The sequence below is a fragment of the Corvus cornix genome, chromosome 1, assembly GCF_000738735.6.
Source record: "Corvus cornix cornix isolate S_Up_H32 chromosome 1, ASM73873v5, whole genome shotgun sequence".
Lineage (NCBI taxonomy): Eukaryota > Metazoa > Chordata > Aves > Passeriformes > Corvidae > Corvus > Corvus cornix.
In genome coordinates this window covers 29,530,436-29,552,870 of record NC_046332.1, presented here as the reverse complement: position 1 = coordinate 29,552,870, position 22,435 = coordinate 29,530,436, and the positions used below count along the sequence as shown (strand labels likewise).

The following is a 22,435-nucleotide window of genomic DNA, read 5'->3' as shown; positions in this document are numbered from 1 at the left end:
GGGGGGGGTCTTTTGTAGCGGTGCTCCCTGGGGAAGTGTCTATGGAAAGGGCTTTGTGCCCCACGTAGTTCTCGCCAGGCCCGTTCCCCGCTCCCGGCGGGCAGCTCCCCAGGGGAGCGACGGCGGGCGGCCGTTGTGTTCCGGTGCGCGTGCGCGGCGCCGCGGCCAATCGGCGGGCGGCGTGCTCGCGACCCCGGCCAATGGCGGCGCGCCTCAGTGCCGCGCGCCGTTGCTAAGGGCAGCGGCAGGCGGGGGCCCATAGCAACGGCGGGGCCGCGATGGACGGAGCGGGGGGACCGGGCTGTCCCGCCGCCCACAGGTGAGGGGGGCTCGGGGCGGCGGCGGCGTCCGCGGGAGCAAAACGGCCTGGGCAGGGGCTGCCTCGCGTTGTAGCAGCGCCCGATGCTGGGATGAGCGGCCGCAGCGGGGCCCGGGCGGGCGGAGCCGCACGGCAGCGGCCACGCGGGTCGGTGCTGCCTCGGTAACACCCGCGTCCCGCAGGCGGGCGACAGCCGTGCTGCTCTTTTATGCGCGGGTGTGTTTTATGTGCTTCACTCCTCAGCGTTGGCGTGCATCATCTAAATACTTGTAGATTAAACCGGTTTTGTGGTGTCTCGGTCCACTCTTGATTTCTAGGCGCTGCTGTGAAGCGTTTTCGCGGTGTAGTTCAGCCTCTGCTCCTCCTAATGAAGCTCTCTGGGTATATATCTACACCGCTCTCGGTGTGCCTTTGCAAGAAAAAAGGAGGAATAACCTAAGGGAACTCAACTGATGTAATAGGGAGAACAGCTGTGAACTATGGAGAAGAGGTTTTGGAAAGACTTTATGCTGGTGGCACTTAAGTAGCTCAAAATAGAAATTATTTAAAATTAATGTGAGTATACAGGCAAGCAGAGAAAACAGGGTTTGGCAGAATTAGCGTGATTGCAAAAAAACTCAGGAAAACCTATCTTTTGTGCCTCTGATGTTTGGATAGGGAGAAGTAAAGCGAGTAAGGAGAGAATCTAAACTTGAATTATAATGAACACAGTGTAGAAGGGAAACAGTATTTATTTATTACATACGTTATTACATTTGGTAATTTGAGGACGTAAAGCATCAAAGGAGTTAGAAAGAGTCCTGTAATTGCTTGGGTCCACCCAGTATGCTTTGGAACATTAGATTACTTCTTTATTCAGACTTGAAAGACCTTGGGTTGTCTAGCAGTTCTGGAAACAATTTTTAAGGAAATTATGTCCAGATACATGTAAATTTCCCTGCACAGTAGACGTTTAAGTTTGACAGAGTTGACAGTACAGGAAATAATGCTGCTTTTCTGATAACAATTCTACGGGCATAATTTCTTTCTGCTAAGAAACTTGTCTTGTGTACTTTTATGGGTGCCCCACAGAAACAGGCTATCAATCATGGCAGTTCATGTGATAGCAGCTTCCCTCTCATCCCGGTTTATTAAAGAAACATCCATTTCTTTAGCTTTCTTAGTCCCTATGGTTAAAGTAAGAAAACTGGAATACATGAGCCTAAAGAAAAGTACATTGTTTTAAAATAGATCTGTAAGGCTTGTTATTTTTAGGAGTCTGACTCTGAACTTGGAGTATTCATCAGCACTGTAATACATTTGAGGAAGCCAAATGTCTGTATTCTTAGGAAGGTTCTTCTTTTTCTGAGATGAAAATAGTAAAATTATCCAGAAGTCACTAATCTGGTTACTAGAACTCTTGTTTGGTGAAATAATTGTCAGTTGTCCAAACAGTGGATTTTATAGGAAAAGTAAATGTGATACATAATAACTGGCACTTCATGGCAATGAAGATACTACGGGTAAAGCTTAACAAAGCTGTACCTGAGAACTGGTTGGCAGCATTTTTTTTTTTTTTTTGTCATTCTTTTCCCCCAGGGCTGGAATGCCTTTGCTATTGAGCAATGTGAAAAACACACGTAAAGATATTGAAAGTATTTTATTTCTGATGGACAGAGGTGAATATTACCAGTCAAAAATTAATGCATATTGTTTTGTAAGTGTGCTGTGCGATACATGATGATGGATAGACAGCAGAGGTCTTGGATTTAGGCCATCTACAGGCTGAGTCTTGCAAATACGGTGTTGTATTAGAGTTTCTTCCATTGGAGGTGGCTGCAACTGAAATTGCTCAACTTCATTTTAAAGTTTGACTTTCAGGTAGACATGGCATAACTGTCTTAATGTTTTAGAAAACTGTGAGCTTGATAGTGCTATTTCGTTGTTTTGATAAGTGCTATACCGTCTCTCTTATTTGGAGACTTAGCATGAAATTATGAATGTTGAATACAGTAGAAACATTCAGACAAAAGTAATTCTAAATTATTGTAAGCTTTTAAAATAGTCTGGAGGAAATTTGTTTCTTATGGTAGTATGTATTTTAGAATCTTGGAGACCAATGGACTTTGCGCTTTTGCACACTAATTACACAGGATACAGGAATACTTAAAGCTTCCCACATGCTGCATTCCAAATGTGCTTCAGCTGCTGACTTGCAGATGTCATGTAAAAAGAACATAATTTTCAGGAGGTGAAAATCTTGACTGAGATCTACAGACACTACAAAACTGGATGTCAAGTATGGCAGTCCTGCCATCATTTTGGTGCTTCCTTGGGATGTATCAGTTAGTGGCTTTCAGTTTGTGAACTCAGGAACTCTGGGATGCTTCCTCAGTGTCTCCAGAGGTTAATGAAGAAAAACAGCCTGTTGCCAATAAGCTCCATTTTCAAAATATTAAGAGCCCATGGATTAAGAAAAGTTGAAAACTAGTTTCAAAAGTATTATTGTTGTCCAGCCAAAAGCCCTTTCCACATTTTAAAAACCTAAGTGTAGTTGAGGTTGTCAGGAATCTCCTGTGCCTGTTGGGCTTGAGTGTTTTGTATAGATGCACCATAATTATGATTTTGAGGAGAAAAAAGACAAAATATTTTGCTAATTATTTTAGCTATACTTGTAAACCAGGGAAGACAGAAGTTTAAAATTCCTTTTGAAAGCCTCTCAGCATCTCTGTTAGTCCTTGGGTATTTTTATTTAGCTGCCAGTGACCATCTTAAAATTACAAACATTTGTTAAATTCCAGGACTTAAAATTCTGCAAATCTTATCCTTAGATGAAAGAGAATTGGCTTAATATCCTGTTTGCTTCACCCCTTCCAGCTCTAAACATTATAATGAAGAAATCTGAAGTGAGATAAACCTGTAAATATTTTATAAGTGTCGTTGATACGTACTCCTCGGAGTACAGATTCAAGCGAAAAGAAAACCTTTTGCAATTCGATGCTGCTGCTGTTAATGTGAATGAAGGAGTCACCTCACTTCCTGTGATGTAGACAGCAGTGGCACGAGAAAAGGCAACGTGTGACTAAAATTTTCAGATACAATTTGAGATTCACTTGGTAACAGCAATTGCAAAGAGGTATCTTATAGTTGAACCTTGTTTGAATTATCTCTTTAGTTTCTAGTAAGTTCTTTTCCCATCTCTGATCGTCTAGAATTTAGGTTAATGGGGACCCATTTTTTTATAGAGAGCCATTATTTTTCTCTTCTGCTTTTTTTTTTTTTTTTTTAAATCACTGTTGGTGTGGCTTTTGTAGGAGGGACAAATGCGCTGACTTAACATAATTATGGCTTTGTATGTGTGAAAACTTCCTGCAACCAGCCTTGCATTGGGATAGCTCCAGACTTGTTTTGTCACTGAGGCACAGCTGAGTGATCTCCAAAATAAAACTGTGTTGCAACTGGGGTCGTGGGATGAATTGTCTTTTAAGTGGATTTGCTGATAACGCCTGGAGATGTTGCCTTAGACTACTGCAAGAACATTTATGCCAACTCTTAGTGCTCTTTAAAACATATTCTGTGGGATGTTTGAACTCTTAACTGCCTGTGTTCTTGCTATAGGAGTCTAGGTGCTTCTATGTTCCTTTCTGACTTTGCATTCTCATGTGGTATCTGAGGCGAAAAAAGAGCAAGAACTAAAATCTAGCGGTGATATCTTGTCGAGTCACCTAGTTTGAGATCAAAATGACATTTTGCTGTTTCTCTTTAATGGCTTTCCCTTTCAATTTTTCTGAAATTAAAAAACTGGACTGGGAATAAAGGTCCACAATCAGTTCTAGTGTGTCAGTTCAGAAAATTTAATGTTCCTTTCCCTATTTTTACTTTGAAATACTATAAGATGAGTAATTCATATGTGTGTAATTTATAAGTGTGATGCACTGGTTTTCAGGGAACTTTGAGTTTTGTTACCTGGTCTGGGTTAAGCATAGCATGTTCTATTTAACTGCTGACTTTGTTGCTAGGAGAGAGTAGTGGCTGCTCTACACTTCACTGGTTTCATGTTGTAATGGGGTACAACATCAACAAAAGTGACAGGCAAGGTTTAGTAATTCACAAACAGAAGATCACAGGAGACAGAATTCCAACCCCCTCGGGATCTTGCTTTCCTCTTTTATTGGGCAGAGGTGTTTGAGAGAACATTAAATAGAAAGGGGAGATTCTGCTTGTGGAATAAATTTCTCTTTCTTTTCCATAGCAGAAACCTCGGTTTCATTAGGTTCACCTGAAAAAGCCTGAAGCACACTGCTCTGCAGTTGCAGTGGTGATTAGGAGCTGAAAAGTCCTGAGTCATGGAGTCACCAGCTGTGAACTCTTGAAGGAATATGCCTGACAGAGGCCTTTTCTTGAAAGAATTATAGTAAAAACCCAGTTGAAACCCCCTGTTTGGTACACACTTAAAGATAAGTTTGTGTGTGTATTCTTATGGTTGTAATCCTCTGTGCCACCCTCCCAGCATCGATGGCTTTGATGGTTAATGGCTTGTGTGGATTTCTGCCTTCTCTTGGCCTTCCTTTCAGGAGAAGAATACTCCTTTTGCTTTAGGTTTGCAGAAATGAATTTATTTGAGACTTCTGGCTAAGGAAAACAAGAATCTCCTTTCTGATCTCCCAGTGAAGTGTAGCAGAGAATGACACAGGCTTTTGTTTGCACTCTTCTTTATGGTCCGAGTAGAAGTCATACTAGCTTCTGTTCAGAGAGTGCTGATTTATCTTCCACGTTCCAACTTTCTGTTCCCTTGTTCCAAGTAAGAGGAGCTACTCTTTGGTACTTGTTAAGTCACTTTTTGAATGGTGTGTAAAACGCTAAGCAATACAGTAGTCAAAATAGTTCTGAGCTCAGTATGTAACCTTTTCATCATGCTTTTATTCCTGTTGCAGTTTCTTGTAACAGTCTGTATTCTTTATTGTCATCTAGTTGTGCTCTCAGACTCGAGATCTAAACTTGTGATCTCTAGAACCCAACCAGACACAATCACAGACGCTGGAAGGGGCTTCTTGAGATGATCTCGAGCAACCCCACTGCTTAAGCAGGGTTGGCTGGAGCAGATTGCACAGAATGATGTCCAGTTGTGTTTTGAGTATCTCCAAAGATGGAGACTCTACAATCTTCCTGAGCAACCTGTTCCAGTGTTTGACTGCTTTGTCAGGAAAACTTTTTCTTGATGCTGGGTAGATTTTCATGTTTGTGTCCATCACCTCTTGCCCTGTCAGTAAGTACTGCTGGCTTTATTTGCTTTACACCCTTCCATCAGGTATTTATACACATGGATAAGTTACCTCCTGAGTCTTCACTTCTCCAGGCCCAGTTCTCTCAGCCTCACCTCATGTAAAAGATACTCTGGTCCCTTAATCGCCTTTGTGGGCCTTTGATGGTTTTGCTGCAGTATATCCATATCTTTCTTGCTCCCAGGAGCCCAGAACTGGACACAGCACCTCATGTGTGGCTTCACCAGAAGAGGGGTGGTGTCACCTCCCTCAACCTGCTGACAGGGCTGTCCCTAATGCAGGCCAGGGTGCTGTTGGCCTTAAGAGGGTGAATTGCCGGCTCATCGTAAACTTGTTGTCCAGCAAGACAATCTGAATCAATTTCTGAAAAATGAATCTCAACAAGCAGCATATGCTTTATTCTTTGTTTAACCATAATTCAGCTTTTCTCCTAGGGACCTTTTGTTTCCCATATGCTGTCGCTTTACTAGCAGGTTCCTGTTTAATCCACCTGAATATTAATTCTTCCTTGTTGGGGGTGTGTTTGTGCGGGTGTGTAATAGTGCAGAGTATGTCCCACTGCACTTCTGAGATGGTAATTTTATACAGGGGTTGGTTTTGTGCTTCCACAGATACCATTTTGAAACTGAAGACAGGTGTGATCTTTGAGTGGTCATTTTACCTTGCCTGCACAGTTCCATTTTACCTTACAAAATCACTGGAACAAGTACTGTAAAGAAAAGAGAAACTTGTGTCACCTGCACTGATAAATCCTCTTTTCTCCATTGACTTGGCTGTGGTCAGTCAGTACTAAACTGCATCATTGTTTACCTAGTTACATTTGGCATGTGAACAGTCACCCCAAAATGGATGCAAGTATGGAAAACATAGTGCTGCAAGGATAGGCTTGGATTAAATTCACTCCTTGTGTGGGTTTAGCCAACAAAAATAATTAGTGACCTGTTAATGTTTTATAACAAAAGAATGATTGTAGCGTGTGCCCCTCAAATTCCTTTCTTCAGCACATTGTTCCTGTTGCTACAAGTTTTTGGGGCAGCTGTTTTGCCACAATACAGGTGAAACATATCCATATACATATAGATACACAAAAAGAATATACATATATTCTTCAGAGCACCAACTTTTTCAGGGATTTTTTTGGGGGAGGGGTGGGGAAGGGCAGATGGTGGGTGTTTTGATTTGGGTTATTTTTTAATATGCTTCTGATCTATGTGGCTGTAAAGAAAAGTATCTGATAATTTCACATTAAAATTCCATTTTTAAGCCCGACGGCAGGTAGAAGCAGAAGTTTTAAAGGATTAGCTTGCATTTTGTTTCTTTAGGATCTTTTTAAAATTGTAAATTGATCTTTAAGTTGTAAATTGTTCAGGTAGTTGGTACAAGTTACAGGCAGGAATATGTAGTGCCTAGAGGATGCAGGTTTATTTTGAATTGAAGTAGGACATACAGATATCAATGCTTGTCTCTAGATGCTCCCTCAATCCACACTGGTCTGGCAGTTGAGTTTATTGTTCTTATTGGTTCATTTTATACCTATTTTCAAATATTCTGAGATAAATCTTATTCAATCTGTATTATGTGGGACACAGTTTCTATACTTAAGCAAATCAAGACAGTCTTTTATTCACTCATTCAGAATTGCTTCCGAAACTAGGTGTTCACTCTTTCCATCTTGTTGTTCTCATAATATGTTCAGTACGTGAAAAATTTCCCAAATAAATTTTGTGAACCCTTTCTCAAAACAGTATTCTATTGGCATTAGTGTTTCTTGGGGTGGGGAGGGATCAAAGGTCAAACTGATTTCACTGGGAGAGGATTCTTTCTGTAAAAAAGGCAGATGCACTAAAACTTGCCCTTACTGAAGTATCAGCTGCTTGAAAATAATTTAACAAAATGGTGATGCAACTTCAGCTGTGCTGCTTAGAAATAGGTGTGGCATTTTATGGCTGACTTGCAGCAGATCAGTTTACTTTTAGAAGACTTACTGCTAATGAATTATGAAGGAAAGAATATCCTGTGTTTGCCAAAACCCCCCACTCTTCTGTCTTGGGGAAGGCAGAAAAATTTGGTAATCTTCACTCTTTTGGATGGTATGCTATGCATTTTCCCAAAAATGTGCAATTATAGCTGTGTCAGGACTCTGCCCTTTTGTGGACTGGAAGGTGCATTACAGATAAATTTTGTTCCTCAACCAGTTTCCAGAGACAGTATTGCAATTTTTGTTTGGAATATAGCTTTTAAAAGATAAGAATCCTTCAACTAATGTCTTTTCTACAGCTTCTGTTTTCTTTCATAGCTGTAGTTCAGATGAGAATAATCCCCAAGAAAGTTTTTGGAGGCTTGAGAGTTTGAAAACACTTTCACACCAGCTGACTCCACGTTTCTTACTGAAGTTGCTTTTACTTGCACTTCTACAGCTAAAAATAAAATCTAGTGGATGAAGATGTGGGCCACAAGCCACATTCTTCCCATTCCCTCATTTTTAAGTTCTGAGAGTATTGCTGAGAGGCATAACTGCTGCTACCACATTAATAAACTGTCCTCCAAAGGAAAAAGGAATTACATGAGCTTTGTAAGACTCTTAATGGAAGCAGTCCTCTGTAGAGTGAGAAATGGAACATGAGATATTGGAAAGTTGGGAAAATTTGTGGACCAAAATGATGTTATTGTGCCTTGAAACTCGTTTAAAAAAAGGAGAGCAATGGAAACAATTAAAAATTTAAGGATCTTGATTATTAATATATAGGTTCATATTCCCACTAGTATCAAAAGACTGTTTATTAAAAGGATTTCTTTGTCAGACTGATACAAAATTATCAAGCTTGTTTGCAACAAGGCACAGTAAACTCAAGATCTAGTTCACTTTAAAATGACCTGGAAGTTTCTGCTGAACACTTTCCCTGAATCTCTCTGCCCAACTATGGACGATCTGAAACTTTAATACCTTCCCTAGAGCTGTGCACAAACAGGTAAAATTTCCTAAGTTTTTCTCACCAAGATTTGAGTGCATATAGAGTGCTGGTATGTGCTATAAAGATACTTAGCTTGTTTTGCCTTTTAACTGTTCTATCTTTCCTTCTCTTGGGTCAGATTTTCATTTAAAGTTGGAGTGGGGTCTGTTTCTGGCAGCTAGTCTGGCCTTCCTCCTGAAAGAGGCAGCCAACCTTACTTTTTCTTTACCAAACCTTCAGCTAATTGAATTGCAGGATAGATTTGGCTTATCTGGGAAAGTTTTAAGTCTTCAAGGCTTTGCTACGTTGTTTGTTTAGGAGGAGAAACTGAGTACAGTATTTCTATAGTGGAATATGAAGAATGTACATTTTGTTGAATGCAGGGAAAACTATCATGGTGTTTTCCTTTGTTTAATGTATTTCACATCTGTCTTTCCAGTAAATTCTCAGTCATGCAGAACATTTTGTCTCTACAGGCTGCTCTTTCCTGTGGCTTTTCTTCCTTTCTCTGCTTATTGCCTCTCGTTCACAACTGCAGCCAGTCAATTCCTTTCAAAACTAGTCCATGATAAAGACAATCTTTTTTTTCTTTTTTTGCCTCCTTTTAGCTTCAATAGTCAGTATATAAAGGGGATTTAATTGAAATAACTTGAAAGAAGAATGCTTAGCTCTCCCATCTGGGATAACCATGCCTGAAATAGGAGGTAAACCATAGCCTTAGTCTACAACAACAACTTTTAACGTAAAATAATATTCAAGCTTGATTAAAACCTGCTGTTTGCTGTTGAAAATCCACAGCTCCATGAGTTATCCTAATGGTTAATTAGTCACAGTGTTAAATAAAAAAATTATTTGCAGTCTGAATTTGTTTAGATTCAGTTATTTATGTCTGGATTTTATTGTCTTCTCTCTCATCAATGTCATTTGTACCCTCAAATCCATGTAATACAGTGGAGTGCATTGATTTTGTTTTGAATAAACTGTAGAATGCATTGAAATCTTGCTAAGAGGTGCACTTTCCAGTCCTTGGGCAATTTGTTCAGCTTTCTGCTGAACAAATTCTTCAGAGTCCTTTCTCTTGTGTGGACCTTGGGCAGAATGGAAGAACATTTTCAGGCTGGTGGATTGCTTTTCTACGTTCTGCTTTAATATCAGGGTTTTTCGTTATTCTCAGAGTTGGATTATACTGTGAGTTTGTGTTTGGCTGATTCAATGGTAATTATTGCCAAGTGCTTAGAACGTAAGTATTTTGGTTGGTTTGGTTTTTTTTTTCAAGTACAGCATATTCAGGAACACAGACAAGCTGCAATGAAAACAATGAGAGTGTTAACTCTGCCTATCCACAGTTTGTAATGCCAAAATTTCAGTGTTACTGGAAAATATGTCCATTCTGAAAGAACTGTCAACAGATGTAGTGTGCCTTTTTTACAGAAAGGAAAATAAACTGCACAAAAAGGAAGCTTCAATTGCATATATGAATATCTGTTAAATAATTAGTGAGTTATGTCTTCATTGTGGTTGTTTACTATTCTGAAAATGGTTAGGAAAGACCAAATACATTTATAATAAATTCGTTGCATGCCCCTGTTACAACACTTTAATTTCTGATTATGAAAGGAAAACCAGGCTGATTCTGATTTCAGTAGGAATTTGAGATGCTACCAGTTGAAAATAAAACTTTTTGCTCCATGTTGGTCTGTGTCAAATCTGTGAACCCCTTTGCGTCTTGCCATTTGTCATGTTTTATTAAATAGTTGCTTTTCAACTCTCATTTTTATTCTGTATCCTGGATTATCAGTAGTCTTTCCTTGTATGTTAGGTTCTGGGTAATTTTTCCTTTCTCTGTGGCATGTGTCTGTTACCTGTAATGCAGCTCCAGTTGGATTGTAGGTGGATTCTGGCAAGTGTAGCAGTGGGGTCTGTGGGCAGGGTCTCGTGCTGCACTGGTTGGGGAGAGGACATTGTTACAGACTGCTTGAAAATTTTCAGTTCTTATTTATCAAAGGTAAATGGGCAACTGGTTTGGTGGTTGGGATTTTTTCCCTGTTTTGAGCTGTGGTGGTGTAGCTGTGGAAATTCTGCTTCTTTTTCCTGTTCCTGATGGATATTTAATTCTTCTTATTGCATATAAACCCTTCAAACAGAACAACAAGGCAAAGAGCACAATGGTTTGGTGTGGGCATGTCCAAAGAGCACTGATCTGTGTTGTCAGTCTAGCTGAAGAAGGATTCCTGTTTGAAGCCTGCAGCTGGATTAGCACACCACTTACATTCCTTAGTGGTCAGCTGTGGGAGGGACTCTGGCGTAGCCTTTTCCTGTTAAAGGTCGTAATAACGCCAGCCCTGCTGTGGGGGGTAGAAAAAGGTTTGAAGTGTGGGAAGCTTTTTTCTGACTGGTTATTATGTTACACTTTCATAATGACGAAGTGCTGGAAGAAAGGTTGCAGGAGCAGTAAATAAAAATAGTGTGATATTGGTGTTCTTAAGCTACTATTTATAGTGCCATATTGCTCATGACTTTAGTTTTTTTATTATACTGCTTGTGTGAATCCTTGCACTTTAAAATGGAAAGCATTGATGGTTTCTTTCATTTTGTTTTGCCTGCTACTCGGCAATTTTGGTCTGTGTTTAAATTGTAAGAGAGAACACTTTGTTGTCTTTTTGCTTTATCAAGCTCTGTGCCCCGTTAGAATCTTTGTTTGAGTGTCATTTAAGTGGCCAGAGTGGAAGCACTGTGTAGTCTGTGTTATGCTCCTGATACATTATGTAACTTTATTTCAGTCTGGGTAGAAAGCAATTTAATATACGAAGTAAATAATTTTCACTGAAGATTTCCACAAGGTATGTATGTGAATCCTACCATTTTGGCACTTTGTCATCTTCCAGGTAGAAGGGAAACCCTGTAAACTTATTTCCTAAAGTGGTATTGTTTATTTCTTTTGATTTTCTGAAGAAGAGACTCAAATTGTTTGGGGATACATTTTCTGTTAGGAAAAGCAACAAAACCACTGACAGCAGCTTGTATCTACACAGGACACCTTTATGGTGTCCCTCAGAACTTGTCTGTAAATCTGCTGTTCATTGCAGATACATAGATTGCTTTATAACAAACTCTCGATTGCGGTTAACAAATGTCATCAATTTCTTAAGTCAGTAGGTGTATGAGAAGAAAAGGAATATTCCCCTTCCCTGTTGTTTTCTCTTTTTTTTTTTGTCATGAATATTTTAAGTGGAACTTTCAGTTGTTTTTCAAACTTTGCTAAAGATGGCCTTTTCCATCACCTATGCTATAAAGAATAAGCATGTCACCTTTTATGCTGAAGTTTCATGTGACAACTGTTGTATATTGTGCTGCACTCAGTAGATGTGTAGTAGTAGGTGTGCTTCTGCTTGTTTCTTTCTTGAGTTGTGGCTGTTTTCAAGTGAAGATGACTGCATTACTGTAACTGTTGCTTTGGGGATGCACAAAAGCTCTGCACCTCTATTCAAGAAGGACACTAATTTTTCTAGGCCCTCCATTGCCTTTGAATCCAAGACACTATGTATTACAGGCCTGTGTGAGGAGTAACATCAGTTTTTAGAAATGATGTTTTTCAGGGTCTTAGACCTGTTATGTGACACTTCAAATGCATTAGGAAAAGAAAGTATAGAAATAAGGAAACTGTGGAATAAAAAAGCAATGGCAGTCATAACTTGCTTTAAAATACTCCTAGTTGGACAATTAGTCAGTTTTAGAGTACATAAGTTGTTATATATGATGTGTATATACAGAACTCTTTCTGCATGTTTCAACCTTCCAGAGCAGAGCCTGTGTTGTCTGGGGTAGTCTGTCTTTAAGGACCTCTGATCTGTCATCTGCTTGCCTGAAGTTGAGTCAAATGTGGGTTTGCTAGGGGGTAAGGGGACTCTGAGGCTTTTCTTCTCTCCTTAGCTCTGTGTGCTGTAATCCAATTTCCATGGCATGTGTTTTGCAGAAACCCCACCTCTCCTCTGTCTGTCTCTCTCCATCTCTGGTTTTCCTTGTTAGGGTTATATTCAGCACTGGCTGCCAGCTCATGACTTCACGTCATTGGACATTTATGGATACCTAGACCAGAGAATTTCCTGTTTAAATTGAAATTGTGGCTTGCCCTGCTTTTCTGCATGCTATTAATAAAATATATAATGTTTGTCTGTTTCCCACATTAAGTATCTTCTTCCTGGTGCTTTCTCACTTCCGGAGAGATCTTTGTCAAAGCTGTTTTGAAGGAAAGAGCACAACTGTGGTCATCAGAATATGTGCTTAATAGTCAATTAACATTTCCCCTTTGTGGGGTTAACTGCTCTAAATTGCATTTTATGTAATAATTCATTATCATACAAAAGGAAATAGGAAGTCTACATGGAACACAACTTAGAACAAAAAATTAGAGTTCTTACGAAGGTTATCTATAAAATACTGAAATAGGGAAATCATTATTTTTTTACCTTTAGGAATTAATGTCAGCTGTTGTAAGTACAGATTCTCTCAGGTATTAACAGTAGTTCTAGAATGTCTGGCAGGAAGAGAAAATGATTTAGGTTTGACTCCAGGACAAAACTGAGTTAATTTAGAATCGGGTATCCTATGAAGGAGCAGGGGCTTTACTGAATCGATCTGAATTGCTTTAAGCCTTTAGGTGTAATTGTCTCCTAGCCCCACCTCAATAGAGGTTTGTAATCCATCTACCAGTAATGAAGCCTTTGGTGCTTTCAAAATCTTTCCAGAATGGTTTAGTAAGGGGACTAAACTAGAGTTCAGTCTTATTTATGACAGAATGTGAAGTATGTTTTATTTTTAATACCTTGTGTCTTGGTCTTCTTGTGAGATGGAAGTAATGTGTAATAGTCATTTTTAAGACTTGATGGTGAAGTTGTTGTCTGAGAATATCCTATGCTCTTGTAATGCAAACTGTTTAATAGCAATAATTAATTATTTTGCCTATTTTGGTTTCGCAGCATCTTTGAGGATGAAAGCATGAAACTACGACAGCTGAAACTACAGAATCAGGTAAATGATAGTGCTGAAGCTAGTAGAAATAAGTATAGGAAATCAAACAGGCCTCTAGAGACTTGAGAAATGGGGGTGAAGTGCTAAAAATGGGTGGTTGAAAGAACTTTGAAGATTTTCATAGTTTTTGTTAGTTCAAGTCAACCTTGCCATGGCTTGTAGACTTGGTGTGTTCAATAAATTTATTTTTCATATGTTCTCTTATTCCATTGGGATTGAGTCGCTAGAGTGCAGGAATAAATCAATAGACAGGAAGACTGCAGGCAATTACCCATTTTAGGCATCAAAGGAACAGTTTCACCAACCTATAGAATGATCTCTTTAACACTCTTGTTGAGAAGGATTTCCAGCCTCTTTCGACCTCTTTTTGTTTCCTACAATGAAAATATTTACAGCCAAGCATGGGTCAATTATTAGGCTATAGGTCTCAGTTTTTGAAGTGCTGTTTGCTGGATGCTTGTATTACCATGTTCTTCAAAGCAATAAAGTATCCATCCTTAATATTTTTTTCTCTGTGAAATTTCAAATGCTTATAAATAGATTAGAAGATATGAGACTGTTACGATTCTCTAGCTGGCCATTTCACATGGACCACAGATCACTGTCTTGCATTTAACTCATCTTGTTCAAATTATAGTTTTTAGGAAGGCGCTTTCTCAGCTGACAATCTTTAAATCCAGACACAGCAGTCTTCAGGGAACTGTTGCAGTGGGTAATAAACCTCTTTACAAGAACTTGGGCATTATTTGTAGTCCGAGTTTGTCAAGCTCGGACTTCAGACACTAAATTTAATACCAACATTATCTGGGTCTATAGGCACTTACCTAAAACACTTCAGAGTCAAGAGGTAAAATTTGTCTTTGGCTATATATGTGGAAGATAGGATAGTCCTTTATCTGTAGACTAGAAAGTGACACTTGTTTAGAAACAAACAAACAATTTATTAAAAAATAGAATTAATTCAAATAATTTATAAAAGAGCACTTAGTGTCAAATGCCATTTGGTAAGAAGTTCCAAAATTAAGGGTGGTCTGACTGCTTGGTGACGAACCTCAGGGTCCGTTTCAGGACTGGTCTTGGGTCATAGGCTGGTAATAATCACTGTCTCCTAGTGCTGGGTACTGCAATCAGTGTTTGCTTAGTGTCAGGCCTTGCGATGGGGATGCATGGCTATTCCTCCAAAATAAAACCTCTGGGCTGGGTGGAATTCCCTCAGAGCAGCTGTCAGTTGCATCGTGAAGAGGTCAGTTTGAATAATTAGTTCCCTTTTGCTAATTTGTTTCCATCTTTCTTGGATATGGTTGAGATTGCAATCATCTGCAAAAGCAACAGCTAGAAAATTTCACTAAATATATTTTAACACCCTGCCCTTTGCAAATGAGATTTGTTGAGAAGTGCTAACAGTATCTAATTTAGGATTTTATAATTAGGTGTGAATATTAACTTTTAAAGTCTACTTTTACATGAATAGTACTGTGCCTTCTGAAGAAACAGAGGTCAATAAGAAATCACTACCAAATATGGACTTGCTGCTGGTTGTAGCTGATGCCCTGCTTGATTAATTATTCATAAACATTTATAGGAAATGGAATCTAAAAAAATGCAAAATGTTTTAATCCAGCAGGATCATGTATAGAATCTCTGGTCATACACAGAATCTGTAGTAAGCCATAGCAGAGACATGCCTGTGCATCCATCTTTATGATGGGTTTGGAAACACTGTAATTGCAGTAAAATATTATTTATAATAGTGCATGACATCAAGATCCATCTGTGGGCCAGCTGTGCCTGCCAGGATGCTTTTTTCTCCTGGACTACTGCCTTTTCCTTGAGGCAAGAGCATGTGGTTGCTCAGGCAGTGCTTATTTCCTCATTAGTGGAAGATTTTTGAGTCTTCTGAGGCATCTGCAGCTCCGAGTGCAATGCTGCCATCTCGCTGTGCAGGGAGAGCACGAAGCCTGGCGTGTCTCTGAATGCACCTGGTGTGGTGCGTTACTCTTGGCGTGGAGTTGCACTGATGCCGCCGTCACTGGCATCGTCACTGCTGCCCCAGCGTGAGCTCAGGGGCAGCTGGGAGAGGAGAGGATGCTCCCTTGGAACAGCTAGGATCCATCCTGCATGGCCTACTAGGGTTAGGACTATACCAACTAATAAATAGCGCAGGATTGCACCGTCAAAGCTGGAGTGGTTGGAACTTTGCTGTGTATCATCTTCCTGCCATCACAGCTGGAGAAAGAGAACACTAAACTAAGTTGTCTTAGTAGTCCACTAGATATTCTCATCTGATTTTTTGAAAGCTCATTTGAACAGGAGCTTTGTGATCCTCTAGTCATCCTATATTCTGATGTTGTGGTTTTCTGTGGTGTTTCTGGAAGTATTTAACGCGTGGAGTTCACAAAATCCTGAACAAATCACGATAATTAGTATCTGTTGCTTATTTAATGGATTGTGTGTTCTGTTCATGAATTATCTACATGTTATGTAGTAATATTACATGAATTTTTACTGTAACACAGAGCTGGAGGAAAAAGCTAATTAGTAGACAAAATGAAACAAAAAGCCGTTTCCTTTTTCTACTTCCTTAGTGGAATATGGCCGGGAATACATGGGACTGAAGGGCAGGCTGCTCTGCCACCGTATGGAGAGAAAATGAACTACTATTTGCTGTCCTGCAGTGGACTTGCAGATATTTTTTGCATCTCAGTAAGCAAAGTAGTAAAGAGAAGCCTTTTAAAGAAAAATTAAATTACTATCAAGTTTTGTCACTTTGATTATCCTGAGGTTCTTTCAAGAAAGGAAGAATTTCAGTCACATCTACCAGCAGTAAACTTTGTTTCAATATAAGCTGATCCTATTGGATTGGTTTGATGTAACACAATGTATGATAATAATAATTAAAATCTAGGCTGGTGAGCAGTGAAATGTTTTAAAAAAACATATCTAATGGAATAATCCACTAAATAATGATTGAAATTATTATATCCTATGTTGATCCCAAACTCAGTTTTGCATTCTAACAGTAGCTGTATATTTATCTTATTTTCTTACTGCCTTTAGGGTATGTCTGTTTTGCTGGTTTTAGTTTTTTTGTTTTGTTGTTGTTAGGGGTTTTTTGTTGTTTTGTTTTTTGGGTTTTTTTTTTTCTTTTTTCTTGCCTATTTGTCAAGTAGAGAAGCCTTGACAACAATTTTTCTCAAATCCTTATTCTAAGTATAATGTTTTGATTCTTGTTTTTCCTCTCTCTTTTGGAGAATTATAAACTTATCGTGACATTTTTTTGCTTTTCCTCAGCATTAATTAAAAAAATAAATAAGCAACACAAACCAATATAAATTCTTCTGAAAGGTTTGACTACCTTCCTAGAAAACACATTCGTAATTAGCAACTTCTAAGAATTTAAATTTACTGCTTATTTTTATTTTCTTATTCTAGACCAGTATGATAATCTCTTTGGAATTCTATGTAATTTTTGGTCTGCAGGATAATACTTGCAAATAATTCTGCAATAGCACACACTACCTGTATTGCAGTCCATTCTTCGAAGGGTAATTCTGAATTTAAATAGAGAAAGTAATTTTGTTTCAAGTTTTTTGTTGTGTTTGTTTGTTTGATTGTGTGTTGGATTTGAGGTTTTGTTTGGGTTTTGGGTGTTTGGGTTTTTGGTTGTTTTTTTTTTCTTTTAGATAAGTAAAAAAAAAAAAAACAGAATAAAGAATCAAGGGCTGAGTTGTGTTGGAATTCCTTGGGGAGAGGTTGCCTGAGAAACTAATCTCACTTGAGATAAAAAGACTAATAGGAGAGGAAAGAGCCAACAAGAGAAAAAGAATAATGGGAGAGGAAAGGGCTCCAAAGATGTCTATGTCTCAAGTGGATTGAATTGTTGGTACTGATGAATTGTTTGTCTGGTGGGTGCATTGAGACTGAAAATAATTTGATGGAGAAATGGTTTCTGTCATCAAAAACAACTTTCAGGGGTGTTCAGGTACCTAAGCAGCAGTCATGGATAAACTGCATCTACTATAAGGAGCTTGCACATTGTTTGTGTAATGGTGCAGAATATTAGAATATGATTTTTCCTTCTGCATCATCTTTGTTTTTAAGGACTAAGCATGTCTGTCTTTAAAATGGCACCATGCTCCTTTTTGCCCTGATTTAAGTCTAGAAGTTGTTTCTATTCTCATTGAGTAAGAAATCATAAATATCAAATGTATATGTATCTTGGAGAAGTAATGTTTTATTTTTTAGCATTTGGACTTACCAGTCTTTCCTTTCAGTCCTGAATTATATGGAAAAATTTTGCAAGATAGATGAAATTTGGTTTTAGTGGATCGTTCTTGTTATAATTACTGTTATTTATTTGTCTCTCCCCTTTAAGTCTTATCTCTCAGCATTGATTTCTGGGAGCTATTTGTTTTAAGTTCTCCCTATAAAATGATAGCTTTTGAGACAAAAACCTTTTCCTTTTTCAAGTCCTGACTGTTTCATACTGGATTATGGATGACTTTGTCTATTTGTGTTAAGGACTGCTGCAGTTTAGACTGGGTGAAGGGATTTAACTGGTAGTCTCAGGTCAGAAAATAAGTAGGTGTCCATGTCAAACTCTCATGGAGAATCAAAGGCAGTATTTTGCTCCAAAACCACAGTGATATCTGTGTCTAGGATTTTTGTAAGAGATTGCAAGAATATTTCAGGTTTATTTGAGATTCTGATCAGGGACGTGTCACTGCCAATGGCTGAGGCATGGATTCTGCCTCTCTAGGTGTGGTTACCCATCTGTTTCCTGCTTTTTTTTATTCCACAGAGAGCCCTTCTAGAGAAGAAGCAGAGGAAGAAACGTCTCGATCCACTGATGGTACAGCCAAATCCTGAGGCCAAGCTGCGTAGGTCAAAGCCCAAAGGGTGCGAGGAGCAGACTCCTTTAGTAGAAACTCCTACCCCTGTCCACAGTGATGTTGTTTTACATGGTAAATAATCAACCTGATTGCAACAATGTTCCCCAAAATCCCAGTGCATGCATTATGCCACAGATGAGCACCTACGTTGCTGTGGTAGGGGTCAAGTGATAAGATTGATTTCATACCTTTTTTTATGCAGAAGTTGAACTGTAGTACAGTATGGTTGAGCAATACTAGACTGCAAAAGCAAACAAAAATCTCACCTTGATTTTTGTGACAGCTGGAAATCCTCACGTGCCCTTGAGTAATCTCTTCCTTGGGTTAGGCTAGAAGAACTGCAGAAATGGGCTGGGAACTTCTATAAAGGTAGGGATATATGAATCCAAAGTAAGAAAATCTTCTGAAGGTGTAAGATAAAGAAAAGAAAAGAATTCAATAGTGATTGCTTGTACTTTTCCTTATGGTGTCATGGCATACTCCATCTCAAGATTGCATATGACTGAATGATAAACAAGCACTATGTTAGGTTCTTGATGGCTTTTACTTCACCTGTTGTTTTCTGTGGGCTTCATTGAGACAACTGAAACATGACAAAACAAGCTATAGTGGTCCACAAAGTGAAAAGCACAAAGTGCTATCAGGGCCAAAGGCAGTAACTTGGTGGCCTCAAAACATTACACTAAAATAGTGACCATTCTTTTAGAAGTGAAAAGAAATGCAGTAGGGAGAGCCTTAAGACTCCCATGTCACAAGGAGATAAAAAGAGCAGCAATGAAATCCTTACATTCCAGTGGAAGTGTCAGGATGTTGTTTATGAGACCCAGCATCCCATCAGTCTATCAAGGAAGTAATGGGAAACATTCTAAGGCTTTGAGTTGTGTGCTATTGCAGGGTGTTATAATACAAGCATTGTACTGATAGCAAATTAATAGGCTCAGTAGAATTTTAAACCCCCAAACAAATGGCTATTATCTGGTTTGAAGATCACATTTGGAACTATGTTGTCCCTTCTCTCTTGAATATTTTTCTTTTTCACCAGATGCCTTTCGGGATCATAGGAAGGAAAGTGGTGATGTTTATGGTAGCATTTATGTGTTTAAAATCAGGTATAAGAAAGCTTCTGTTAAAAGACACTTTCAAGTCAGGAAGAGAATGAGAGATAAGATTGGTATAACTTGTAAGGTAGAAGTCTTCAGTAATACTCAAACGAAAGCTTAACTGCTCACTCACTACCTTCCATAGTTCTGAGGCTTCCTCACTGCAAACAAATCCTGTTAATAAGTGATAACAGCAGTAAACCTGTCAGAAATACAATGCCTAGATAAAGCAGTAAAGTTTTAAGAAGGAAAACAGTGGGAAAACAAGAAATCCAAAGCTGGATTGTGTGCCACATATTAAAGAGTTATGCCAGACCCTGACATCAAGATGCCTCCACCAGTTGGAAGGTGTGGTACACAGCTGTGTTGAATGGTTTAAAAATGGACATTTCATTCTAACCAAAAGATAGGGTTTTTTTCTGTCTACGGCTATAGATGCTTTTATCGAATTGATTTGTGATGCTCACTGTAGAGTACCCGCTGGCACAGGACCGAACAAACAAGAAGAAGGAAAAAAAAATAAGGGAGATGCCTGTAAATAAATTGAAAACTATCAATGTGCATGACAAATATAACTTGTTTTAATTGCTTAAGCCCTTGTAGACAGGTAGACACGATCACTATATTTAAATAGGGAGAAACTGATAACTGTGATACGTTTAAAGTAATAGGCAGTCTGTACCAGAGTCAGGTCTGATTCCTCCCAAGCCTTCTGACAAAAACTGAACAAGTGTATTTCAGTACTTTAAAGGGATTCTAGAGGAAGGGAAGATGAAAAGAGCCACCATCCTGGGATGTATCTTTGGCCATGAAAAGCAGACTTTAGAATTCTGTTTCATTTTGGTCTGCAGGCATTGATGGACCAGCTGCTTTCCTGAAATCGGAAGTGCAGGATTTGGGGACCAAGCTCCAAACTCTGTCTGCTGGATCTACCAAACCAGAAGACAATGCAGATAAGGAAAATGAGGGAGAGGCTGCAACAGACACAGCAGGCAAACCAGATCTGCAAGAAATATTACAGAAACGAGGTAAGAGTTAATAATGGGCAAATGTCTTTTTTGGCGCTCTTCTTTTATAACTTTATTTCAGTGTCATTAAAAAATGAGGAATCATGAAATAAATGTCTGCAGGATATCACTTTTAAAAGAGCTAGTAGATTCTACTGCATGTGGAAGTGCAGAGCTGCAGTTCCTTTTCCTGATATTATTCGAACCATACCAGGTATATTTTAAGGGTTTCTCAATGTGCTGTATAATTTCTGGTCTTTCCAAGGAAATTGCTGACAAAATGATATACCACATTTTGGTAAAGTTTGGGGTATTTTTATTCCAGATATGTTATATCTTGGTAAAATGCTTGAATATTTTCACAACAGCAGGACCCTTCAGTAAATGCCATGATTTAACTCTTCAGGAGACTAACAGGAAAGGTGTTTTTTTCTGAGTCAGAGGCTGTCACAATCAGCAGTTTTTGAGTTATATATTCAATAGTTATATCCCATTGAGTAATTTCCTAGTGGAGTGTCAAGCTCTGTCTGCCAAGTATCTTAAGTTGCTGACAGTACTACAGGAAACCTCTTTTTGTTGCATGCAGCCTAAGCATTTTGCAGCAAAATAATGGTTAGTGTTTAATTTAGTATACAGCTTGTTTTTATTTTGCAGAGCTTGTCTCCCAGAATGTTTCCAGTACACTGCATGTATTGAGGTACTATCACATACAGAGGTATTCTCATCCAGTTGTCAGATGCCACAGCTGCTTACCTACAGATAGCAACATTACACAAGAGTTAGAAAAGGAAACAGGAGAGAATATCCAGTAACTTCAGGGGAAATTAGTGGAGGTAGAATATAAACAGTGAATTTTGAAATTGGCTGGAGTACTAGGGGTCAACGCCTTTCCTCTTCCTAAACGTCCTTTGGGAAGTTTACTGACAGGTTGTTAAGACTGGATTTTTCTGTTTTATCTGAGACTTCCATCAGTGCCCCTTCTCTGCAGTGCCATTTCAGAGCATTGTTATAATATTTGTTCTCAGAAAATGATTCCGTTTAGCAGGCTGTGTTCATTTTCTGTAATGCTTTATGTACATTTCCTTTCTACAGCCAAATTAAATAAAAGAATCACAGAAGAAATCTCAGAATCACGGAATCTATTTGGTTGGAAAAGACCTTTGAGGTCATCGAGTCCAACGTATGACCTAGCACCACGTTGTCACCTAGACAATGGCACTGAGTGCCACATCCAGTCTTTTCTTAAACACCTCCAGGGACGGTGGCTCCACTACTTCCCTGGGAAGCCCTTCCTAATGCCCAATCACCCTTTCTGTGAAGAACTTCTTCCTAATGTCCAATTGATGATGCAGTTCCAAGTGGAAGGACACACCAAACAGTGACGTGTACAGAGGCTCTTTTTAAATGTTTTTATGCAGTTATTTTAGTTATATACCCACAGTCATCTCTACATGGCTATGCTTAGGTTAAGATTAAAGACGTCCTGAAACTTCTCAGTCTGTGCTTCAGTTTTAGTACTCAAGTCGTTATTAGTATTTATGGACCTGAGTTTTTGGTGCTGATGTAAGAGCAGGAGGGGCTCTTACTGCAAAATTGGCATATTCTGTTTCAGTGTGCGTGAGACTAAGGGGTAATGGTAAAGGATGTAAACTCCAGAGAGTCCAACTTACAGGATAGGTGTCAGCATATTGATCTGGATTTCCTTTTATTGTTGTTCTTAAGACACGGAGGACTTTTTTGCATAAAAATAGGCAAAATTAATTCAATGACAACATAAACTAAGCAATATGTTTACGTCATGGAATATCATGTAAAATCCATATTAATAAAGGCCTGACAGCTGCTTGATCATCTGCACAGTGACTGATGCAAAATAT

At 38.9% G+C, this 22,435-nt stretch overlaps 1 protein-coding gene across 2 annotated transcripts in view; it reads left to right on the top strand.

Annotated features, from left to right (window-relative positions):
• Positions 1 to 213: 213 nt before the first annotated feature.
• TULP3 (TUB like protein 3) overlaps positions 214 to 22,435 on the top strand; it is a 32,376-nt gene continuing 10,154 nt past the window's right edge. For both annotated transcript variants that reach the window (XM_039561263.1, XM_039561257.1), the window contains exons 1-4: positions 214 to 319; positions 13,508 to 13,559; positions 18,361 to 18,523; positions 20,403 to 20,579. In XM_039561263.1, coding sequence (XP_039417197.1) covers positions 279 to 319; positions 13,508 to 13,559; positions 18,361 to 18,523; positions 20,403 to 20,579 — 433 coding nt within the window. In that variant the 5' untranslated portion in view covers positions 214 to 278. The remainder of the gene's footprint in view (positions 320 to 13,507; positions 13,560 to 18,360; positions 18,524 to 20,402; positions 20,580 to 22,435) is intronic.